This window comes from Labeo rohita, chromosome 15 (genome assembly GCF_022985175.1).
Source record: "Labeo rohita strain BAU-BD-2019 chromosome 15, IGBB_LRoh.1.0, whole genome shotgun sequence".
Taxonomy (NCBI): Eukaryota; Metazoa; Chordata; class Actinopteri; order Cypriniformes; family Cyprinidae; genus Labeo; species Labeo rohita.
The window spans coordinates 32,393,899-32,411,760 of record NC_066883.1 but is presented as its reverse complement, the minus strand read 5'-3'; the positions used below and the strand labels follow the sequence as shown (position 1 = coordinate 32,411,760).

Here is a 17,862-nt window from a genome sequence, read left to right as displayed (position 1 = left end):
AGGAAAGATAATAAATAATTATAATTAACCTTAAATGAAAATTACCACAATAAAATAAATAAATAAGATGAATTATATCTATATATTTATATATAACAATATATAGTTAGATATAACTATATATAACTTATTGTCTGTAAATGAAACCTAAAAAAAAAAAAAAAAGTGTTTTTTATTATTATTATTATTATTATTATTACCAATGACAAAAAAGGAAAAAGGGCACTTTCCACAAATATGATACAATTTTTGTTTTGGAATGTTCTTCACCTTTCACAGTACTTTCAAGACAGAATTTTTTATCAAATAAATGCAGCAAAAAAATAAAAAAATAATTAATCAATTAATTAATCAATCAATCAATAATAATAATAATAATAATAATAATGTGAAATATTATTACAATTTAAAATAATACTCAAAAAACATATTTTTTTGTGCAAACCATGAAGCATATTTCAGGGTTCTTTGAAGAATAGAATAGAATAGAATAGAATTTATTTGAAATAGAAATTTTTGTAAAGGTTTTTACTTTCAAATTTAATAATTTACTGTCAATTTTAAAATTGTAATATTGTAATGTATCCTTAATTAGGAATTAATAGTAAATATGTATATATTTAATAATAATAATTAAAACATGTTAAACATCTGTTCCCCTGTTCTGTCAAATTCTTATTTGGTTCTTGTCCAATTTTAATGGTTAAAAAAAAAGTGATCAGTTCATCATAACTACTGTGCAAAGCAATATTTGGTAATGCAAAATAATAATAACAATACTAAAGCTAACATTTAGTTTAAATTTCTAGGATGGATGAAAAACAGTTTTGAAAGACTAAGCACCTCCTTTCACTTACATTTAAGACTTGAAAGCCCCATTTTGTACCCTATTCCTGGAAAGTGCCAAATATCTCGCACTCCTCTGGTGCCTTTTAAAGTCATAAACATCATCTAAAGTTCAGCAATTACACATAAAAGCCAGCCGGGGAGAAAGAAAGCTCAGAGGCAATTTTTCACGATGATTGAGGACTTTAAAACTTGTTTCTTTAGCTATTACATTGATTGAATCGTGTGCCGAGTCCAATGAATTCCCTGAACGATTTATAAAAACTATTTAATAAAAGATCTTTACATTAGGTATATTAGTAAGTTAGTAAACACACAAACAAAATGCATCAATCATGACGAGGCACCAGAATGGGGGACTCACAGAAAGCATCACATTAGTGTATGAATGCACTGTAAATGCAGTAAGATTACCGTCCCCTGATAATTGGACACTTGACACAGTGTGGTGCACTCCTTTTCTCTGAGGATTACTCAGCTTTTTGGTGTTGTTTTAATTAAGTGTGAGCTGCGGTGTGTGTTCCCGGGGCCCCGGTGTGGCCGTAGGCACATCACAGCCTGCTGCACACCTGCTGTTTGTATCAGTCTGAGCAGAAGCCTGGGGAGCGCTCGCACTCTTTCATTAGACACAGGCAGAGTGGCCCCGCTGGGGCACCGTACCTCCAAGAGGGGGAAAAATGAGTTTCATTGAGTACTCATAGCAAGAACTCTCAGAAGAAACTACACGACAGAAACAAGAAGCCAACAAGTTCAACAGGAATTAAAGTTAAAAATATTACTTTATTCTATAGAACCATTTATTTTAAGTGTCCTTTTATGAAACACTAATGATTTAAAATGACAAAAGGAAGAAGAAAATCTTGAAATGTAACATTTTTAAAAGTACTTTTTTGAAATTCATTCACATCATATTCACTAGTTTATAAATAAGTCTGTTGTTTGCTTAAAAATGATCATTAAGGGCATAGTTCACCCAAAAATGAAGATTCCGTCATCATTTATTCAACCTCAAGTTATTCCAAAACTGTCTGAGTTTCTTCTGTTAAACACAAAAGAAGATATTTTGAAGAATGTTGGTAATCAAACAGTTGACGGTAGCCACTGACTTCTATAGAATGCTACAGTATGTATAGTACTACCGTCAACTATAACATTTGTGCCCAACAGAAAAAAATAAACTCATACAGGTTTGGAACAACTTAAGTGTAACTTAAGTGTGGTGAACTATCCCTTTAAGTCCACTCTAACAGAAATTGAATATGTGCACTGTAAAAAAAAAACTATTTGTTAACTTAAAATAATTTGTCACCTGACTGCCTTAAAATTTTAAGTTCAGTCAACTCAAAAAAGCTAAGTCAACTTGAAACGTTAAGTTAGATATTTGAGTTGATTCAACTTAAAATTGTAAGGCAGCTGGTAAACAAACCCAGCTTTTTAAGTTTGTTTTGTTTTAGTCAACTCAAATATCTAAGTTGTTACTTAGTACAACTTAATATTTCGAGTTGACTAATCTTATTTGAGTTGACTGAACTTAAAATTGTAAGGCAGCAGGGTAACAAATTATTTTAAGTTGACTCAACAAATTATATTTTTTTGTTTTTTTATATTGCTGTGTGTAGTTAAATGTTAAGATTGTACTTCTTTTATAAAGAAATTCCAAGCTATATCTTAATAGCACAAAAATGAAGATTAAACAAGTAAACAAATGCTTCGCATGGAGGAAAACCGTATAAAATATTAGGATTTGTTTAAAAATAATAATAAAATATATCTAGCAGTTTTCTTTAGGATTCCTCCTGTTCTTCCTCTTGTGTTTGGCTGGAAGCAGATGTTTGGGATGTTTGGTGGAGTGGTGCTGTCCTCCATTTAATTAGTCCGAATACAAAAGACAGAGTTCCGACTGCTGCCGAAACGGTGGCAATGAGCTACAGGAAAAGAGGAAACATCTACTTGTGAAAATGAGTCCCTCATCATTATACAATCTCAGAGAGGAACCATTATGATGTTAACACAGTAACCACAGGAGCTTCCCCATGAGGCGATCATGCAATTATACACTATTACACAAATTAAACAACAAGGAGCTCATCCAGGCTGTTTTTCTTTTCTTTCTTGTTGTTGACTGACTGACTTCCTTTATAATTACATTAAATTGTCCATGCTACAGCATGCTTTTGGTCCAGACACTCAAAAGTCAATATTTGTATTTTAAAGACAAAAATACACAAACCTTTATTGCAGTATCCTGATGTAGTTGTAAAAATTGTAGGTGTGCGCTAAGCAGTGCTAGTGTGCAGGGCAGGTAGGCGTCAGTGCTGTTGGTCTCTCTACATCTACGGAAAAGATGGAGAAACAGACATGCTGTAATAGGTTCTTAGAATAGTACGACGGAGCCATTTGAAGTGGATAATGGCAGTTTGAATGTTTCATGATTGTGGTGTTGTCTTACCTTTGGTAGAGTGTGCTGAGAAGCATCTGTCGGTCTGTTAAGTGAAGGTGGAGCAAATTGAGCTCAGAAAGCACACTGAATGGCAGAGACTCTCCGTTTTGGACAAGCAGGCCAAGATTATACCAACCCTGAGGAGACATGAAAACAAATCTGAAATGAATGCACTGAAATGAAAAACAGAAACAAAACAACACAACCGCTGAAGAAAGAAAGAAAGAAAGAAATAAGGAAGGAAAGAAAGAAAAAAAATAAAGAAAAAATGGTTCATCACCAAATCTGAAATTAATTAATTGAAATGGAAAACAAAAACAACACAACCTTAAAAGAAAGAAAGAACAGAAAGAAAGAAAGAAAAAGTAAAGAAAGAAGAGAAAGAAAGAAAAGAAAGAAAAAAAAGAGAAAAAGGAAAGAAAGAAAGAAAAAGAAAAAAATGTTTGTCACCAAATCTGAAATGAATTCATTAAAATGGAAAACAAAAACAAAGAAAGCAAGAAAGCAAGAAAGAAAGAAAGAAAGAAAGAAAGAAAGAAAAAGGAAAGAACAGAAAGAAAGAAAAAAAAAGAGAGAAAAGGGAAAGAACAGAAAGAAAGAAAAAGGTTCGCCACCAAATCTGAAATGAATTCATCGAAATGGAAAACAAAAACAACCTTGAAAGAAAGAAAGAAAGAAAGAAAGAAAGAACAGAAAGAAAGAAAGAAAGAACGAACAGAAAGAAAGAAAGAAAGAAAGAACGAACAGAAAGAAAGAAAAAGGAAAGAACAGAAAGAAAGAAAAAAGGTTCGTCACCAAATCTGAAATGAATTCATTGAAATGGAAAACAAAAACAACCTTGAAGGAAGGAAGGAAGGAAGGAAGGAAGGAAGGAAAAGAAAGAAAGAAAGAAAGAAAGGAAGGAAGGAAGGAAGGAAGGAAGGAAGGAAGGAAGGAAGAAAGAAAGAAAGAAAGAAAAAGGAAAGAACAGAAAGAAAAAAAAGAAAGAAAAAGGAAAGAAAAATAAAAGAAAAGAAAGAAAAAGGTTTGTCACCAAATCTGAAATTAATTCATTAAAATGGAAAACAAAAACAACAACCTTGAAAGAAAGAAAGAAAGAAAGAAAGAAAGAAAGAAAGAAAGAGAGAGAGAAAGAAAGAAAGAAAGAAAGAAAGAAAGAAAGAAAGAAAGAAAAAAAAATTTGGTTCATCACAAAATCTGAAATGAATTCATTTAAATGGAAAACAAAAACACAACCTTGAAAGAAAAGAAAGAAAGAAAGAAAGAAAGAAAGAAAGAAAGAAAGAAAGAAAGAAAGAAAGAAAAGGTTCATCACCAAATCTGAAATTAATTAATTGAAAATGGACAACAAAAACAATACAACCTTGAAAGAAAGAAAGAGAAAGAAAGAAAGAACAAATTAATAAAAACTTGTTAAAATAAAATATCACTTGTAGGACAGATATCACTTGTTAGAACAAAAACGAACAAAAATTAACAAACTAAGACAAATAAAGAAAGCTTGTAAAACATAGCTTGTTAAAATAAAAACAAATAAATATAAATAAATAAACATACAGTATTTTGTTTGAACAAACAAACTTAAATGAATGACTTAGCGTATCACTTTAATTTTTTTCCAAATAATGACTTGAAATGAATCATTTATTATATAATTATGATTCTTAAAGGGTTAGTCCCTCCACTGCGTGTCTGTGTTCGTCACGATGTTCTGAACGGTGCATGTGCAACACTTCCGTGTACAACATTTGGCGCCAGCCAGTGAAAAGTGATTATTATGTTTAAAATATGGATGTGTTTCTTACAAAAACGCATCGGTTTGCTACAAGAGGCCTTATTTATCCCTCGGAGCCGTGTGAGGCACTTTCTATTATGGATGGATGGATGCACTTTATTGGACTTGTTTTGGACTGTCGAAAAGAAACACCCGCCACTGCCATTATAACGCTTGGAGGAGCCAGAACAATTCTTTTATTTAACTCTAATTGGATTTGTCTGAAAGAGGGAAGTCATACACACCTAGGATGCCTTGAGGGTGAGTAAATAATGGGCTCATTTTTGGGTGAACTAACCATTTAATTACTCACCCTCATGCCTATTTTAATGATGTCCTTACTATATTTTTGGGCCTTGAACATGTCAGTTGTGTGCCTTCTATGCAGGGTCAGAAGGCTCTTGGATGTCATCAAAAATATCTTAATTTGTGTTCTAAAGATGAACGAAGGTCTTACAGGTTTGGAACGACATGACGTGACAGAATTTTTATTTTTGGGTGAACTATCCCTTTAATCATTCAAGGTTAGACTTCAGTCCATTTGCTGTCACTGGTACCTGTGGTTCGTTCTTGAGAGCTGCTTCCTTGTACATCTCTGCGGCATCAGAAACCTCTTTTCTGCCCAAAGCCTGTTCGCCATAGAACAGATCTCCCATTCTGATCAAAGCTGCGAGGGAAACAAACCATCCATCACCGCACGCAGAGACTCCAGCTTAAGCTACAGGGAGCTTGAAAAAGAGCACATGTACTGACACACCGACGCGGGACATCGAGTCAAACCTCAGGTGCCCTTCACGACGAGCACTTCAGTGCACTATAAAGATATATGACTGCCACTCTGTATCCCACATTAAATTACATTCATTTTATATTCTACTGCAGCAGTTGTCAACCTTTTCAGATCTAACATAAATGGTCAGACCCTGATATGAAAATAATTAAAAATAAAATAAATATAATAAATAATAAAATATAACAAAACATTTTAAAAAATAAAATTAAATATTTTTCCCATTAAAATTCATAAAGTATCTATTTAGAAAAAAAAAAAAAAACATTTTCCAAAAAGCTCTTTATATTTTATATTTGTTATAAATGTCTTAAATAAAGAGATATACAATACCCATTATTTTAATTCAAATTTTAGTCTTTGATTTGTTAAAATTACCATAAGGAGCCGGATCCTGAGCCTGTATTGACATGTTATAATATCTTAACATGCACCGAGTCACCAGCGCTGGATCCAAAGAGGCCTATAGTATAAACGTAAAGCATCTGTCAAAGCCAGTCGAGTGAATATGTTCATCTGAATCTAAAGCAAGTGTTTAGAATGACTCACTGAGTTGAGTTCACACAGGTACGCCACATTAAACTGAGCTGCTTCAAATCCACTCTCTGCCGCACTCAAATAATAAATCAAAGACATGATCCTGCAACAATGAGAGAGAGAGTGACAGAGCGAGAGAGAAAGCAAGAGGATGAAATAAACAATAGAAAGTGGCCTTTGCAACATCCTTTTCTAATGTAAATGAAATCTAAAAGGACATTCATGTTGTAATTTAATATTATGAGAATTATAGATTCATATCTGCATGTATTAGTCTGTGGCCACTCAAACTGAAAGGCTTACCAGTCTCCTTTGAAATAAGCATTCAGTCCCTTCCTTAAAACTGTTCCCAGATATCCATTCTGCTCAGACGCCCATTTAACCCAACTAAAGTTCAAAGAGAAAGAGAAGAATAACTATCCCAAGAAAAGCATGTTAGTGTGATCAGCAAGTTACTAGAATGTTGATAGCATGATTAGCATGTTGCTATCATGCTTCTCACATGATTAGCATGATACTAGCACATTGTTAGCGTGTTTCTAACATGGTTAACAAATTAGCAGCATTTTACCCCTGGTGAAAAAAACAGCATATGGAGCTGGGATGCTGGTTAGTTATGTTTTGATGCTGGTTTAAGCTGGTCCTTTGCTGGTTTATGCTGGTCCTTGACCAACAACATGGCCAGCATAAACCAGCAAAGGACCAGCTTAAACCAGCATCAAAACATACCTTACCAGCATATGCTGTTTTTTTTTTCACCAGGGACTAACATGATTAGCAAGTTACTAGCACAATTAGCATGTCATTAGCAATGTTTCTAGAATGTTTAACGTATTATTAGCATGTTGTTAGCATTAGCATGTTACTTTCATGTTTAGAGCATGATTCGCATGTTACTAGCATGTTGTTAAAATGGTTAGCATGTTGCTATCACGTTTCTAGCATGATTCGCATGATACTAGCTTGTGTTTTTAACATGGTTAGCAAGTTAGTAGCATGATTAGCAAGTTTCTAGAATGTTTAATGCATTTCTAGCATGTTGCTAGCATGATTAGCATGTTGTTATGTTTCTAGCATGATTAGCAAGTTTTAGCAAGTTACTAGCACGATTAGCATGTTGTTAGCATGTTTCTAGCATGTTTACTGTTTTACTACTATGTTGTTAGCATGATTAGCATGTTGCTATCATGTTTCTAACATGATTAGCAAATTACTAGCATGTTTCTAAGATGGTTAGCATGTTAACAGCATGTTGCTAACATGATTAGCAAGTTACTAGCATGTTGCTAGCATGACTAATGAGTTTCTAGCATGATTAGCATGTTTAAACTGGCTAAAAGCCTAGGTTAGTTGTCTAGCTGGTTTAACCTCGGCTGGTCTTTTAGCCGGTCTCCCAGCCTGACCAGCTAAAAAGTGGCCAAAACCACTTTAAACCACTTTAAACCAGCCTGGGACACCAGCCAAAGCAGCCATTCAGCTAAGGCTGGTTTTAGCTGTTTTTAAAGTAGGGAGTTGTTAAGCTTTTCAGATGTAGGTCTCTTTTTGAAAGTTTTCACCCCCTCAATGAAAGTCTATGGGATTTTAGGTGGTTTGATAGTCTGGTTTTCGAAAACCATAGGCCGGATCAGTTAGAAAAGATAGATCAACTAACAGAACAGTCTGAAGGTCTGACACGAGTTTGGTGGTTGTAGCTTTAAGGCTCAGAAGAAGAAGAATAAGCTTATATAGCAGATCAGTAAGTTGGCTTTCTTAACTAGAAATAGTTTAGTGCCACAGAAGAAAAACTGAATCTTTTTAACAACTCGGGGATTATGGGTAGCAGAGGCATCATGCCCATTCACACTGTGTGAACACGTGCACACTTAAGACTTTTGAGCCAAATTTGATAAGCTGCATGATGCTCGTGAACAGCTGATAAAGCTTCATTTTATATCTACATTAAAAATGTATTATTATACAACATTACTTTGAGTTACGTACAGAACAGCGTCTGCTGGGCGTCTGGCAACTCGGTCGGGGATCCCATGAATCCAAATATCAGCCAGTTCAATGCCGCCGTTTGTGTGTCCTCTCTGGGCTGACTTTAAGTAGTACTTATACGCCATAAACTGATGAACAAGCAAAGTCATAGTTACAGAAACTCTTTTAATAAGAGGTTTAAGAGCATATCTGCATGTAAGCGTTTACCTGGTCAGCAGGTTGTCCAGGATAAAGGCCCTGAGAGTAGAAAACTCCCAGATTCATGGCAGCGTCTGCGTGACCTTTGGCATCAGCTTCTTCCCACAGATGTACGGCCTTCTCGTAATCCTTCTCATACTGCTCGTAGTACCAGCCCAGAGCGGTGATAGCGGGAACGGACCCCTGCAGGGATGTAAAAATCACTTACAGGTCATGGATTTAGTGGTAAATATGTCAGCAAAAGCAATAAAATAGATGAGAATCCATTACATTCAGTTGCATATTGTAAATGAACAGTGTTTGCATTTGCATCCAACTATGTTTATTCATTACCTTAGCTATTAAAGCCAAAATACTCCAAGATATGGCATAATTATCATGCAGATGCCACTTAAGGTTTTATGTAACATAATATGCACAAGAAATGACGACTGAAGTAATATTATCAGCCACATATGAGGAATGTAGTTTTAACATTTAAAAGGCAACTATATATTTTATATATTAATAATTTATTTATTTGTTTATTATTAAAAAATACTATACATATGCAAAATATTTGGAAAATACCTTGTTCCTATTATGTTGTTCCTATTACGTTTTAATACATTTTTAAACAATTTATTTATTTTCTTATTTTTATAACAGTTTTATTAATGAATTAATTGATTAATTAATTAGTTAAATCTATCTGTGTAAGATAACTATATTATAAATATGCATATGAGGAACGCAGTCCTAAAATTCAAAAGGCAATCATATTTTACATATAAAGAATTAATTTATTTATTAATTTGTTTATTTGTTAAAAATTAATATTATAAATACGCAAAATATTATTTGGAAAATATTTAGTTCCTGTTATGTTACAATTTTTATTTATTCATTTATTTACTTCATTTATAAAAAATAAATAAATAAAACATTTACAAATTATTTGGAAAATCTTTAATTCTTATGATGTTAGAAACCAACAAGCTTTTTTATTATTTAGTTTTTATTTTTTACTTATTATTTAAAAATATTTCACTGTGACATATTAATACTATAAATACGTAAAATGTTCTTTCTGGAAAATATTTAGTTCCTTTTATGTTAAGAACTAACTAATTAAATTTTATTTATTTATTTATTCATTCATTTATTTTATTTATTTAAATTAAAATTAAAATATTTACAAAAAATATTTAATTCTTATATTAGTAACTAATTTATTTACGTATTCATTTCTATATTCTTTTTACTATTTACTTATTTAAAAATATTTATTTATTTATTTCACTGTGAAACACTAATACTATAAATATGTAAAATATTATTTGGAAAATATTTAGTTCCTATTATGTGAAGACATTATGTGAACTTTTATTTATTTATTTATTCATTTAGTTTTTTAATTATTTACATGTTTAAAAAATTATTTATTAATGAATTTATTTATTCCATTTATATTTATACTATTCTTTCCTTAAGAATTTTCCACAACACCCCCAACACCCACTTCCAGCCCTTACCCCAGTTCAAAAAGCCCTGGTTTGTTTTAAACAAATATGTATACATTTGCAAGTTTTACCAGTTCTATTGCTTTCTTCAGGAATGTAACGGCTCTCTGTACATCTTTTGGAACTCCTTGACCCTGTTAAAACCAGATAATATGATCTTTAGTACGTTTGATCTTCCTCTTACCGTTCTCTTCAGCAACATTCACTTCAAATGCTGTGCAAGACTGCCCTCTGCTGGCCAAATCAGATATTCTTTATAAACCATCACACATTGAAACAAATGAATCATTGATTCAGGTTTGCATATAAGAGCAAAGCATCCTGACCGTAAGAAGCACAATGGCGTAGTCGTACATGGACACAGGGTCATTGAGTTTAGTTGCACCTCTCTCATAGTGTTTCACTGCGGTCAGAATGTCTGGAGACACGCCTTGCTGACCCCAGAATAACATACGACCCATTGCTTGCTGAAGAAAAAAAAAACAATTAAATAAATAAACTACTATTTAAAAGTCTGGGGTTAGAAATATCAATCAGCACAACTGTTTTCAACATTAATACACTTAAATATTTCTAAATCAGCATATTAAAATGATTTCTAAAAGTGCTGATGCTTAAGTTCAGCAATAAATTACGTTTTAAAATATATTCAAATAGAAAACAGTTATTTTTAAACTGTAGTATTTTATTCTATCACAATATAATATATTAGTACATCAAAATGGAACATTCTGTGCATTTTATTTTTGCTGGATGTGAGTTTTTGTACCTCGGCTTCAGCTACTCCGCTTCGTGCCTGCAGCTTCAGCCAGTAAAACAGATCGTCGTTTTCATTGGTTTGGGCCTTCAGGGTCTCTTCATCATTTAAACGTATTAACTCAACAAAAGTCTATAGAGAAGATGAAATGTTATTTAGAAAGCCACTGAAATTGCCTTGCACAACACATCATTAAATTTAAGGTTTACATGTAAGAGTTTTTATGTGAATTTAATTTCATAATGACCTTGAATAGGTCTTAAATTTGATGCTGCTGTGAAAAATGCCATTCTGAAGGAAATGAAGCACATTTATTCAGTCTCACAGGACAAAAATACATTTTCAATGTTTGCCTGTGACTCATCAACCCAGTCTGATGGCAATTTATATATTTTTGACATAATGGCTAATTCGTACGAATTTGTACGACCTCACTGGAACAAATCGTACATATTTTACATATTTTTAGGAACTTGTACAAAAGAGCACAACTAACCCCATCCCAAAATTTTACCAAATTTGTACAATTTAGCCACCTCATAAAATACATTTGAGTTGCCTTTGAGGTATAACGTTGGACTCACAGCCTCATTTCTAGCTTGCATTCTCCTGAGAAATGCTGTATAATTTGTTGCACAAGACTATTGTGTTCTAGCACAAAATTATTGTGTATGGTTTTCTCTTGCACAACTATTGCATTCTTAGGCAAAACTACTGCGTTCTTGTGCAAAACTATGGTGTTCTATCACAAAAATTTGCATTTGATTACTTGGTCAAAACATTTGCTTTCTCTTGTAAAACATTTGTGTTACCTTGCGACACTATTGAGTTCTCAACATTATGGTGTTTTCTTGTAATTACTGTGTTCTCACAAAACCACTGCAGTCTTGTGCTGTATTGTTGCACAAAACTATTGCATTCTCAAAATTAGTGTTCTCTTGTAAATAATGCCTGTTTTCTCACAAAACTCTTGTGTTCATTTGCAAAACAATGCATTCTCTTGTAAAATATTTGCATTCTCTCGCAAAACTACTGCATTCCTAAAACTATGGTATTCTTTTGCAAAACTATTGCGCTCTCAAAAATGGTGTTGTTTCACAAAACTACTGCATTCTCAAAAACAGTGGTGTTCTCTCAAAACTATTGCGATCTTAAAACTAGGGCATTCTCTCGCAAAACTACGGTGTTCTCAAAACTATGGCGTTCTTTTGCAAAACTACTGTGTTCTCAAAAACTATGATGTTCTCTCGCAAAACTACTGCATTATCAAAAAGATGGTGCACTCACAAAACTACTGTGTTCTCAAAAACGATGGCGTTCTCTCACAAAAGTATTGCTATCTCAAAACGGTGGTATACTCTCGTAAAACCATTGCGTTCTCAAAAACGATGGTGCTCTTTTGCAAAACTACTGTCCTCAAAAATGATTACATTCTCTCACAAAACTATTGCGTTCTCAAAACTATGGTGCTCTTTTGCAAAACTATTCCATTCTCAAAAATGATAGTATTCTCTTGCAAAACTATTGCTTTCTTAAAATGATGGTGCTCTTTTGCAAAACTACTGTGTTCTCAAATGATGCCATTCTCTCGAAAAACTATTGCATTCTTAAAAAAACGATGGTGTTCTCTCCCAAAACTACTGCGTTCTTAAAACAATGGTGTTCTCTCCCAAAACTGTTGTGACTTCAAAACCACTGTTCTCTCCCAAAATTACTGCATTCTCAAAACTATGGTGCTCTTTTGCAAAACTATTGCGTTTCTAACAATGGTGTTCTCTCGCAAAACTGTTGCATTCTTTAAAACGATGGTGTTTTCTCGCAAAACTATTGCGTTCTCAAAATTATGGTCCACTTTGGCAAAACTATTGCATTTTCAAAACTATGGTGCTCTCTCACAAAACTATTGCGTTATCAAAACTATGGTGTACTCTCGCTAAACTACTGTGTTCTCAAAAATGATGCCATCCTCTCGAAAAGCTATTGCGTTCTCTAAAACGATGGTGTTTTCTCGCAAAACTACTGCGTTCTCAAAACAATGGTGTTCTCTCCAAAAACTATTGTGACTTCAAAACCATGGTATTCTCGCCCAAAACGATTGCGTTCTCAAAAACAATGGTGTTCTCTTGCAAAACTGTTGCTCTCTCAAAAACGATGGTGTTCTCTCGCAGAACTATTGCGTTTTTAAAAAACTATGGTGTTCTCTTGCAAAAATATTGCATTCTGAAAAATGATGGTGCTCTTGCAAAATTACTACATTCTTGCAAAAACATTGCGTTCTCAAAACTATGGTGCTCTCGCAAAACTGTTGCGCTCTCAAAAACAATGGTGTTCTCTCGCAGAACTATTGTGTTTTTAAAAAACTGTGGTTTTCTCTCGCAAAACTGTTGCATTCTCAAAAATGATGGTGCGCTTGCAAAATTACTGCATTCTTGCAAAAACATTGCGTTCTCAAAACTATGGTGCTCTCGCAAACCTACTGCATTCTCAAAACGATGGTGTTCTCTCGCAAAACAACTGCATTCTCAAAAACGATGGTACTTTCACAAAATTATTGTGTTCTCAAAACTATGGTGCCCTCTCGCAACATTGCTGCATTCATAATACATATCTGTAAGCATAATAAGTTTCTTACTTGCTGTGGGGAGGGATTCTTCTGATCTATGCCGGTTTGTCTTGCGATGTTAATGTAATAAGCATAGGAAAGGTCACGGTCAGGAGTCACCTCCAGGTCACCAACATGGTGCATGTGCCCTAAACGCAGGAGTGCCAACCTCCAGTCCTTCTGTGCTGCCAAAAGGGACAACAGCCAAGCCTGCAGTGCCACAGTTCAGGTTTCATGTTAAACTACTAATCCTCCTTCACTTTATTCAGTGTTCACAGAGATCAGATTACAATTACACATGTAAGACTGACGCTTGAGAAATCTAATCGCCACATTAACCCAAACACACACACCTTGTACGGCTGTCTCTTGACTCCGAATCCACTGCTGTACAGCACAGAGGCCAGATGTAGTGCTCTGTTGTCTCCCAAACAGCCAGAATTCAGGAGGAAAGGCATCATCCTGGTTATAACATCCAGACTGTGAGCAGTACTGATCTTACGGAGGACTAGAGCATACAGAGTCCTGCCCACCGCTGATGCATTCACTTTGCCTACAAACCATGCAACGAGATATAATATACATTTACATATAAGCTTACTGATTACAAACTTTTGAATAGTATAGTCTATGTAATACAAACATCTATCAATAAACTGTTGAAATACAATCTTACCATATTTCTGTGACAGTAGCTTGGTCAACTGTGCAACTTGGCGAATGTAATGATTTGTTTTGAAGAACATACATTGCTCAGTTGAGTTGACTGCACTGTGATTCAGTAGCAGCTCTGTGTATGTGTCCAAACAGCTGTCTGGGTGTCAACATTGATGTTTTAAAGTGAAAAACTGTTTCCAATGACAAAAATATATAATTTAATCTCGCTAGTGGACACACGTGGTACTGACCTGACAGTCTCTTTACTGTGAGAGAGTGATCTGCTGCCATGAGGAAAAGCTCTTTTGTGAAATTCTGACAAGACTGAAACCATCCGGTCATATTCACATTTGATATTACAGGAGGAAGGTGAATCTCAGCCTGTGAAGATGTAAAATATCACTATGTTCAGTCCACAGGAATAAAACACATTCTGTATTTTATTTACAAAAGCAATGCCAAAAACATGGATTTGATTGCCAGGAAAAGCATAAACTTTTGAAATTGCTCCATTTGAGATCAATGTAAGCCACTTTAGATAAAAGCATCTGCTATATGCATAAATATAAATATGAAATATATAATATTATAATATAAAAATGCGATTGTATCCTACCTGGTCAGCTGGGAGCCCTTGTATACGATAGTATGTAGCTGGTCCATAATATCCTTCAACACCTTGTACGAATTTACCTCCACCAACCACAAAATAGCCATGTGTGTCATCCAACATGATGTTATTGCCAAATCTGACCAAAACATCAAATCTGTCTTATGGCAACTATAGAGAAATTAAAGTTTTATTGCTTTAGATGAAGATTCTTACATGTGCTCAGCTGTGTTAACAAATTTCTGCTGTCCTTCCGTACATGCAATAGAAATTTTCGCCTACAAAAGAGGGAAATATTAGAATATACATTTAAAAAATGTAAGAACTGGGTCAGTTATAAAGAAAAGTGTATGAATGTTATTGCAGCTGAGCATTTCCCTTAGCCACAAATTATATGGGCAAAAGTCTGTGTTGCCAAATATTTGCTGTGTGCAAAAACAATATTTTTTAAAAGCCTACCTTAAACCAAATAAATATTTACATGCATGCAGAGACATATGTTTTCATTTCAATATATTCAGGAATAAATGTTGCATTATATTTGAAAAATGTCATGGCCATAAGATTTTTTTTTTTTTTTTTAACAACAATAATCATTAATAAAAATAGACTACCCATTTGGATTTCAAAATTATTAAAAATAAATAAATAAATAAACAAAATAGTATGCTCCGGTTTCAGTCTTGTGCAGCTTTCCACAATTTCTTATTGTAAATGCACCTTTATTTATTTGCTAACTTGTATTTTTCTCACACATAACCACATTATAAATCTGTTGAAGCCTATGGGACGTCCCATACTGTAAGGTATTTTAAAAATAAGCTATTTCTAAAACTCCAATTTGAGAACCAAATCTGTAGCCTTTGTGCACCAACCTATCATGCAATACTATGAGATCATTACAAATACGTCCAAATACTTGTCTTTCTTACCACACGTCCCAGAATCTCCAGGCTGATTTGACACCACTGATGAAGAGGAACCTTACAAGATGAAAGGAACGCTGAGGAGTGCCCAGCATCTCCATGCACCTGAATGTGAATCTTACCTGAACAAATTGGACAAAAGTGAATTCTGTAAGTGATAAAAACAGAAATCAGTGAAAGTGATCTGAGCAGTTCGCAGGTTACCAGCATCAGTGAGGAACATTGTAGGGGTGGCGTAATTATTTTCAGAGTCAATGTGGAGCAGAAGGCCACATAAATGGTTACTGCAAGGTTTCTCCAACCAAACCCAGAGCGAAACAGCAAACCTAAAGAGTCCGAACCACCAATCACTCAGTTATTCCGCAATTTATAAGATAAACTTAAGTTATGTTGCCAAATAAACAGAAATGTTTAATATTCTTACCAGGGGTAATAGATGGATTTGACTCTGTACTGTTCCAAAACTTCATTTCTGAATGGCTGGAAGGTTTTGATGATGCCATAACGCTCACCAGTAGAAGCATACAATGTGGAAAGAAGAGATGCCACCTCTTAAAAGAAAAGATTAAATGTATTACACACACTTTTGATGATTAAACTTGAATAAAAACACTAAAAAAAAACATATGTATTATTGTGCCATATATCTATATGGTACGCCTATACTACCATTTTCCTCTGGGCACTGTGGCATGTCACGTCTTCTGATTCTCCAGAGCAAATCTGTGTCCCATTTGGCACAAAGCTGGTGCTGTTTGAAGGGTCGATTCAGTGGTGAGAGAATATCGATGGGAACCGTCACACTGCTTCCAGGAAATCTGTCCAGTCCGGTGGACTCATGTGGTCCGATCCAAGCACGCAATAAACAGCTGAGAGCCCAGTCAGAATCGCGAATAATCCAGTCAGATCGGTACACAAGCCAGTCAGGAAAATTCACGGTCACCACTCGAGTTGTGGCACGTCCTGGTTCACAGGTCCAGTATTTGTGGAAAACGACTGAGGTAGATCCGGTATCGAAAGAAACCAAAACCTGAACGTGCACTACTGACGACTGAAAACAGCTGTACTCAACGTGTAAAGGACAGTTGGAGACTGGCGCGTCAGGTGCGTCAAGGAAAGCCACATTACCTGTGCTGGGTCGACTCAGACAGCCAGTTAAAGACATCTGGTTATAAACAAATGAACAACAGATACATTTATTTATGGATGTAAACTATAGGTCTACCTTTAATTTGCATCTGAAATGCACTCAATGTACAGGTACTTACAGAAACAATGACATGTAAACACAAGCAGTAAAAACTCTTTGGCAGATCTCCCATTATTCCTCTTCAAAGCAACTACCAGAATATTTGGATTAAACGATGCAACTCGTGTCTGATTAAAATGAAGATTTTTGCTGTGTTCATGGTGCACAGTCGCGCATATTGTTGCGTTATTTGGCTGGTTGCGCCATATCCGCATCAAGGACCGTTGCAAATGCCAAAACAGGTACCCGAGCAAGACATCAGGCCCGGAATAACATCCTGTTTGAGCTGCAGGTGTGAAAGTTTAAGCAAACACAACGGAGGAGTTCCACCCTCTAACGCAAATCTAGCATAGCTCATGAATAATTACTCTCAGGTTAAGTGCTGTGTAAAATTATGGGCAACCGTAATTTGCATTGAAATATACCCTGGTGAAAAAAAACAGCATATGCTGGTAGGTATGTTTTGATGCTGGAATGCTGGTTAGGTAGGTTTTGATGCTGGTTTAAGCTGGTCCTTGACCAGCAACATGATCAGCATAAACCAGCAAAGGACCAGTTTAAACCAGCATCAAAACCTACCTAACCAGCATTCCAGCATCAAAACATACCTACCAGCATATGCTGTTTTTTTCACCAGGGTAGTGCGGCTTTCCTACATCTTTAATATATTATTAAGCACCCAATGCAGTATTAAAATAATGCTATAAATGTTCCCTGTGCAGACATGACAACGAATGTGGTGAATTTCAATTTCAGCTCCTTTTCAAATTATTGTAACTAAATTAGCCACACCCACATGAAGGTTTTATTGTGATGGTTTTATGGTAATGCCATTCTGGGTAATAGAAGTTCATTAATAATGTACATATTGACATATAGGACATTGTGAACAGATCTATTTGTATGATGATTGATAGATAGAACTAACAATAGAGAGAACTATAGATCGAACAAAGAAACGATAGAATGGACGAACGAACGATAGATAACGAAC

The 17,862-nt window shown here is 34.6% G+C and overlaps 1 protein-coding gene across 1 annotated transcript; it reads right to left on the bottom strand.

The window, feature by feature from the left end:
* Nucleotides 1–592: 592 nt before the first annotated feature.
* On the bottom strand, nucleotides 593–17,154 carry LOC127176743 (protein sel-1 homolog 3). The gene is made up of 23 exons (XM_051128515.1): nucleotides 16,888–17,154; nucleotides 16,289–16,784; nucleotides 16,044–16,170; nucleotides 15,824–15,945; nucleotides 15,626–15,741; nucleotides 14,910–14,971; nucleotides 14,700–14,832; nucleotides 14,335–14,464; nucleotides 14,103–14,240; nucleotides 13,780–13,979; nucleotides 13,457–13,636; nucleotides 10,837–10,956; nucleotides 10,394–10,534; nucleotides 10,139–10,201; nucleotides 8,575–8,748; nucleotides 8,368–8,495; nucleotides 6,691–6,774; nucleotides 6,400–6,490; nucleotides 6,229–6,313; nucleotides 5,618–5,727; nucleotides 3,296–3,423; nucleotides 3,077–3,179; nucleotides 593–2,771 (listed from the first exon to the last, which is right to left on the bottom strand). Exons 1-23 carry the CDS (start codon nucleotides 16,939–16,941, stop codon nucleotides 2,631–2,633), a joined length of 3,126 nt encoding a protein of 1,041 aa, XP_050984472.1. The 5' UTR covers nucleotides 16,942–17,154; the 3' UTR covers nucleotides 593–2,630.
* Between the last annotated feature and the right edge of the window lie 708 nt (nucleotides 17,155–17,862).

What these genes read in the sequence shown, in the direction of transcription:
- LOC127176743 (XM_051128515.1), bottom strand. Translation starts at nt 16,941, where the DNA reads ATGGGAGATCTGCCAAAGAGTTTTTACTGCTTGTGTTTACATGTCATT. An exon ending in TCAAGAGACAGCCGTACAAG is followed by an intron (nt 13,637 to 13,779) that starts GTGTGTGTGTTT and finishes GTGGCACTGCAG; the next exon opens with GCTTGGCTGTTGTCCCTTTT. An exon ending in GCGGAGTAGCTGAAGCCGAG is followed by an intron (nt 10,535 to 10,836) that starts GTACAAAAACTC and finishes TTTTTTCTTCAG; the next exon opens with CAAGCAATGGGTCGTATGTT.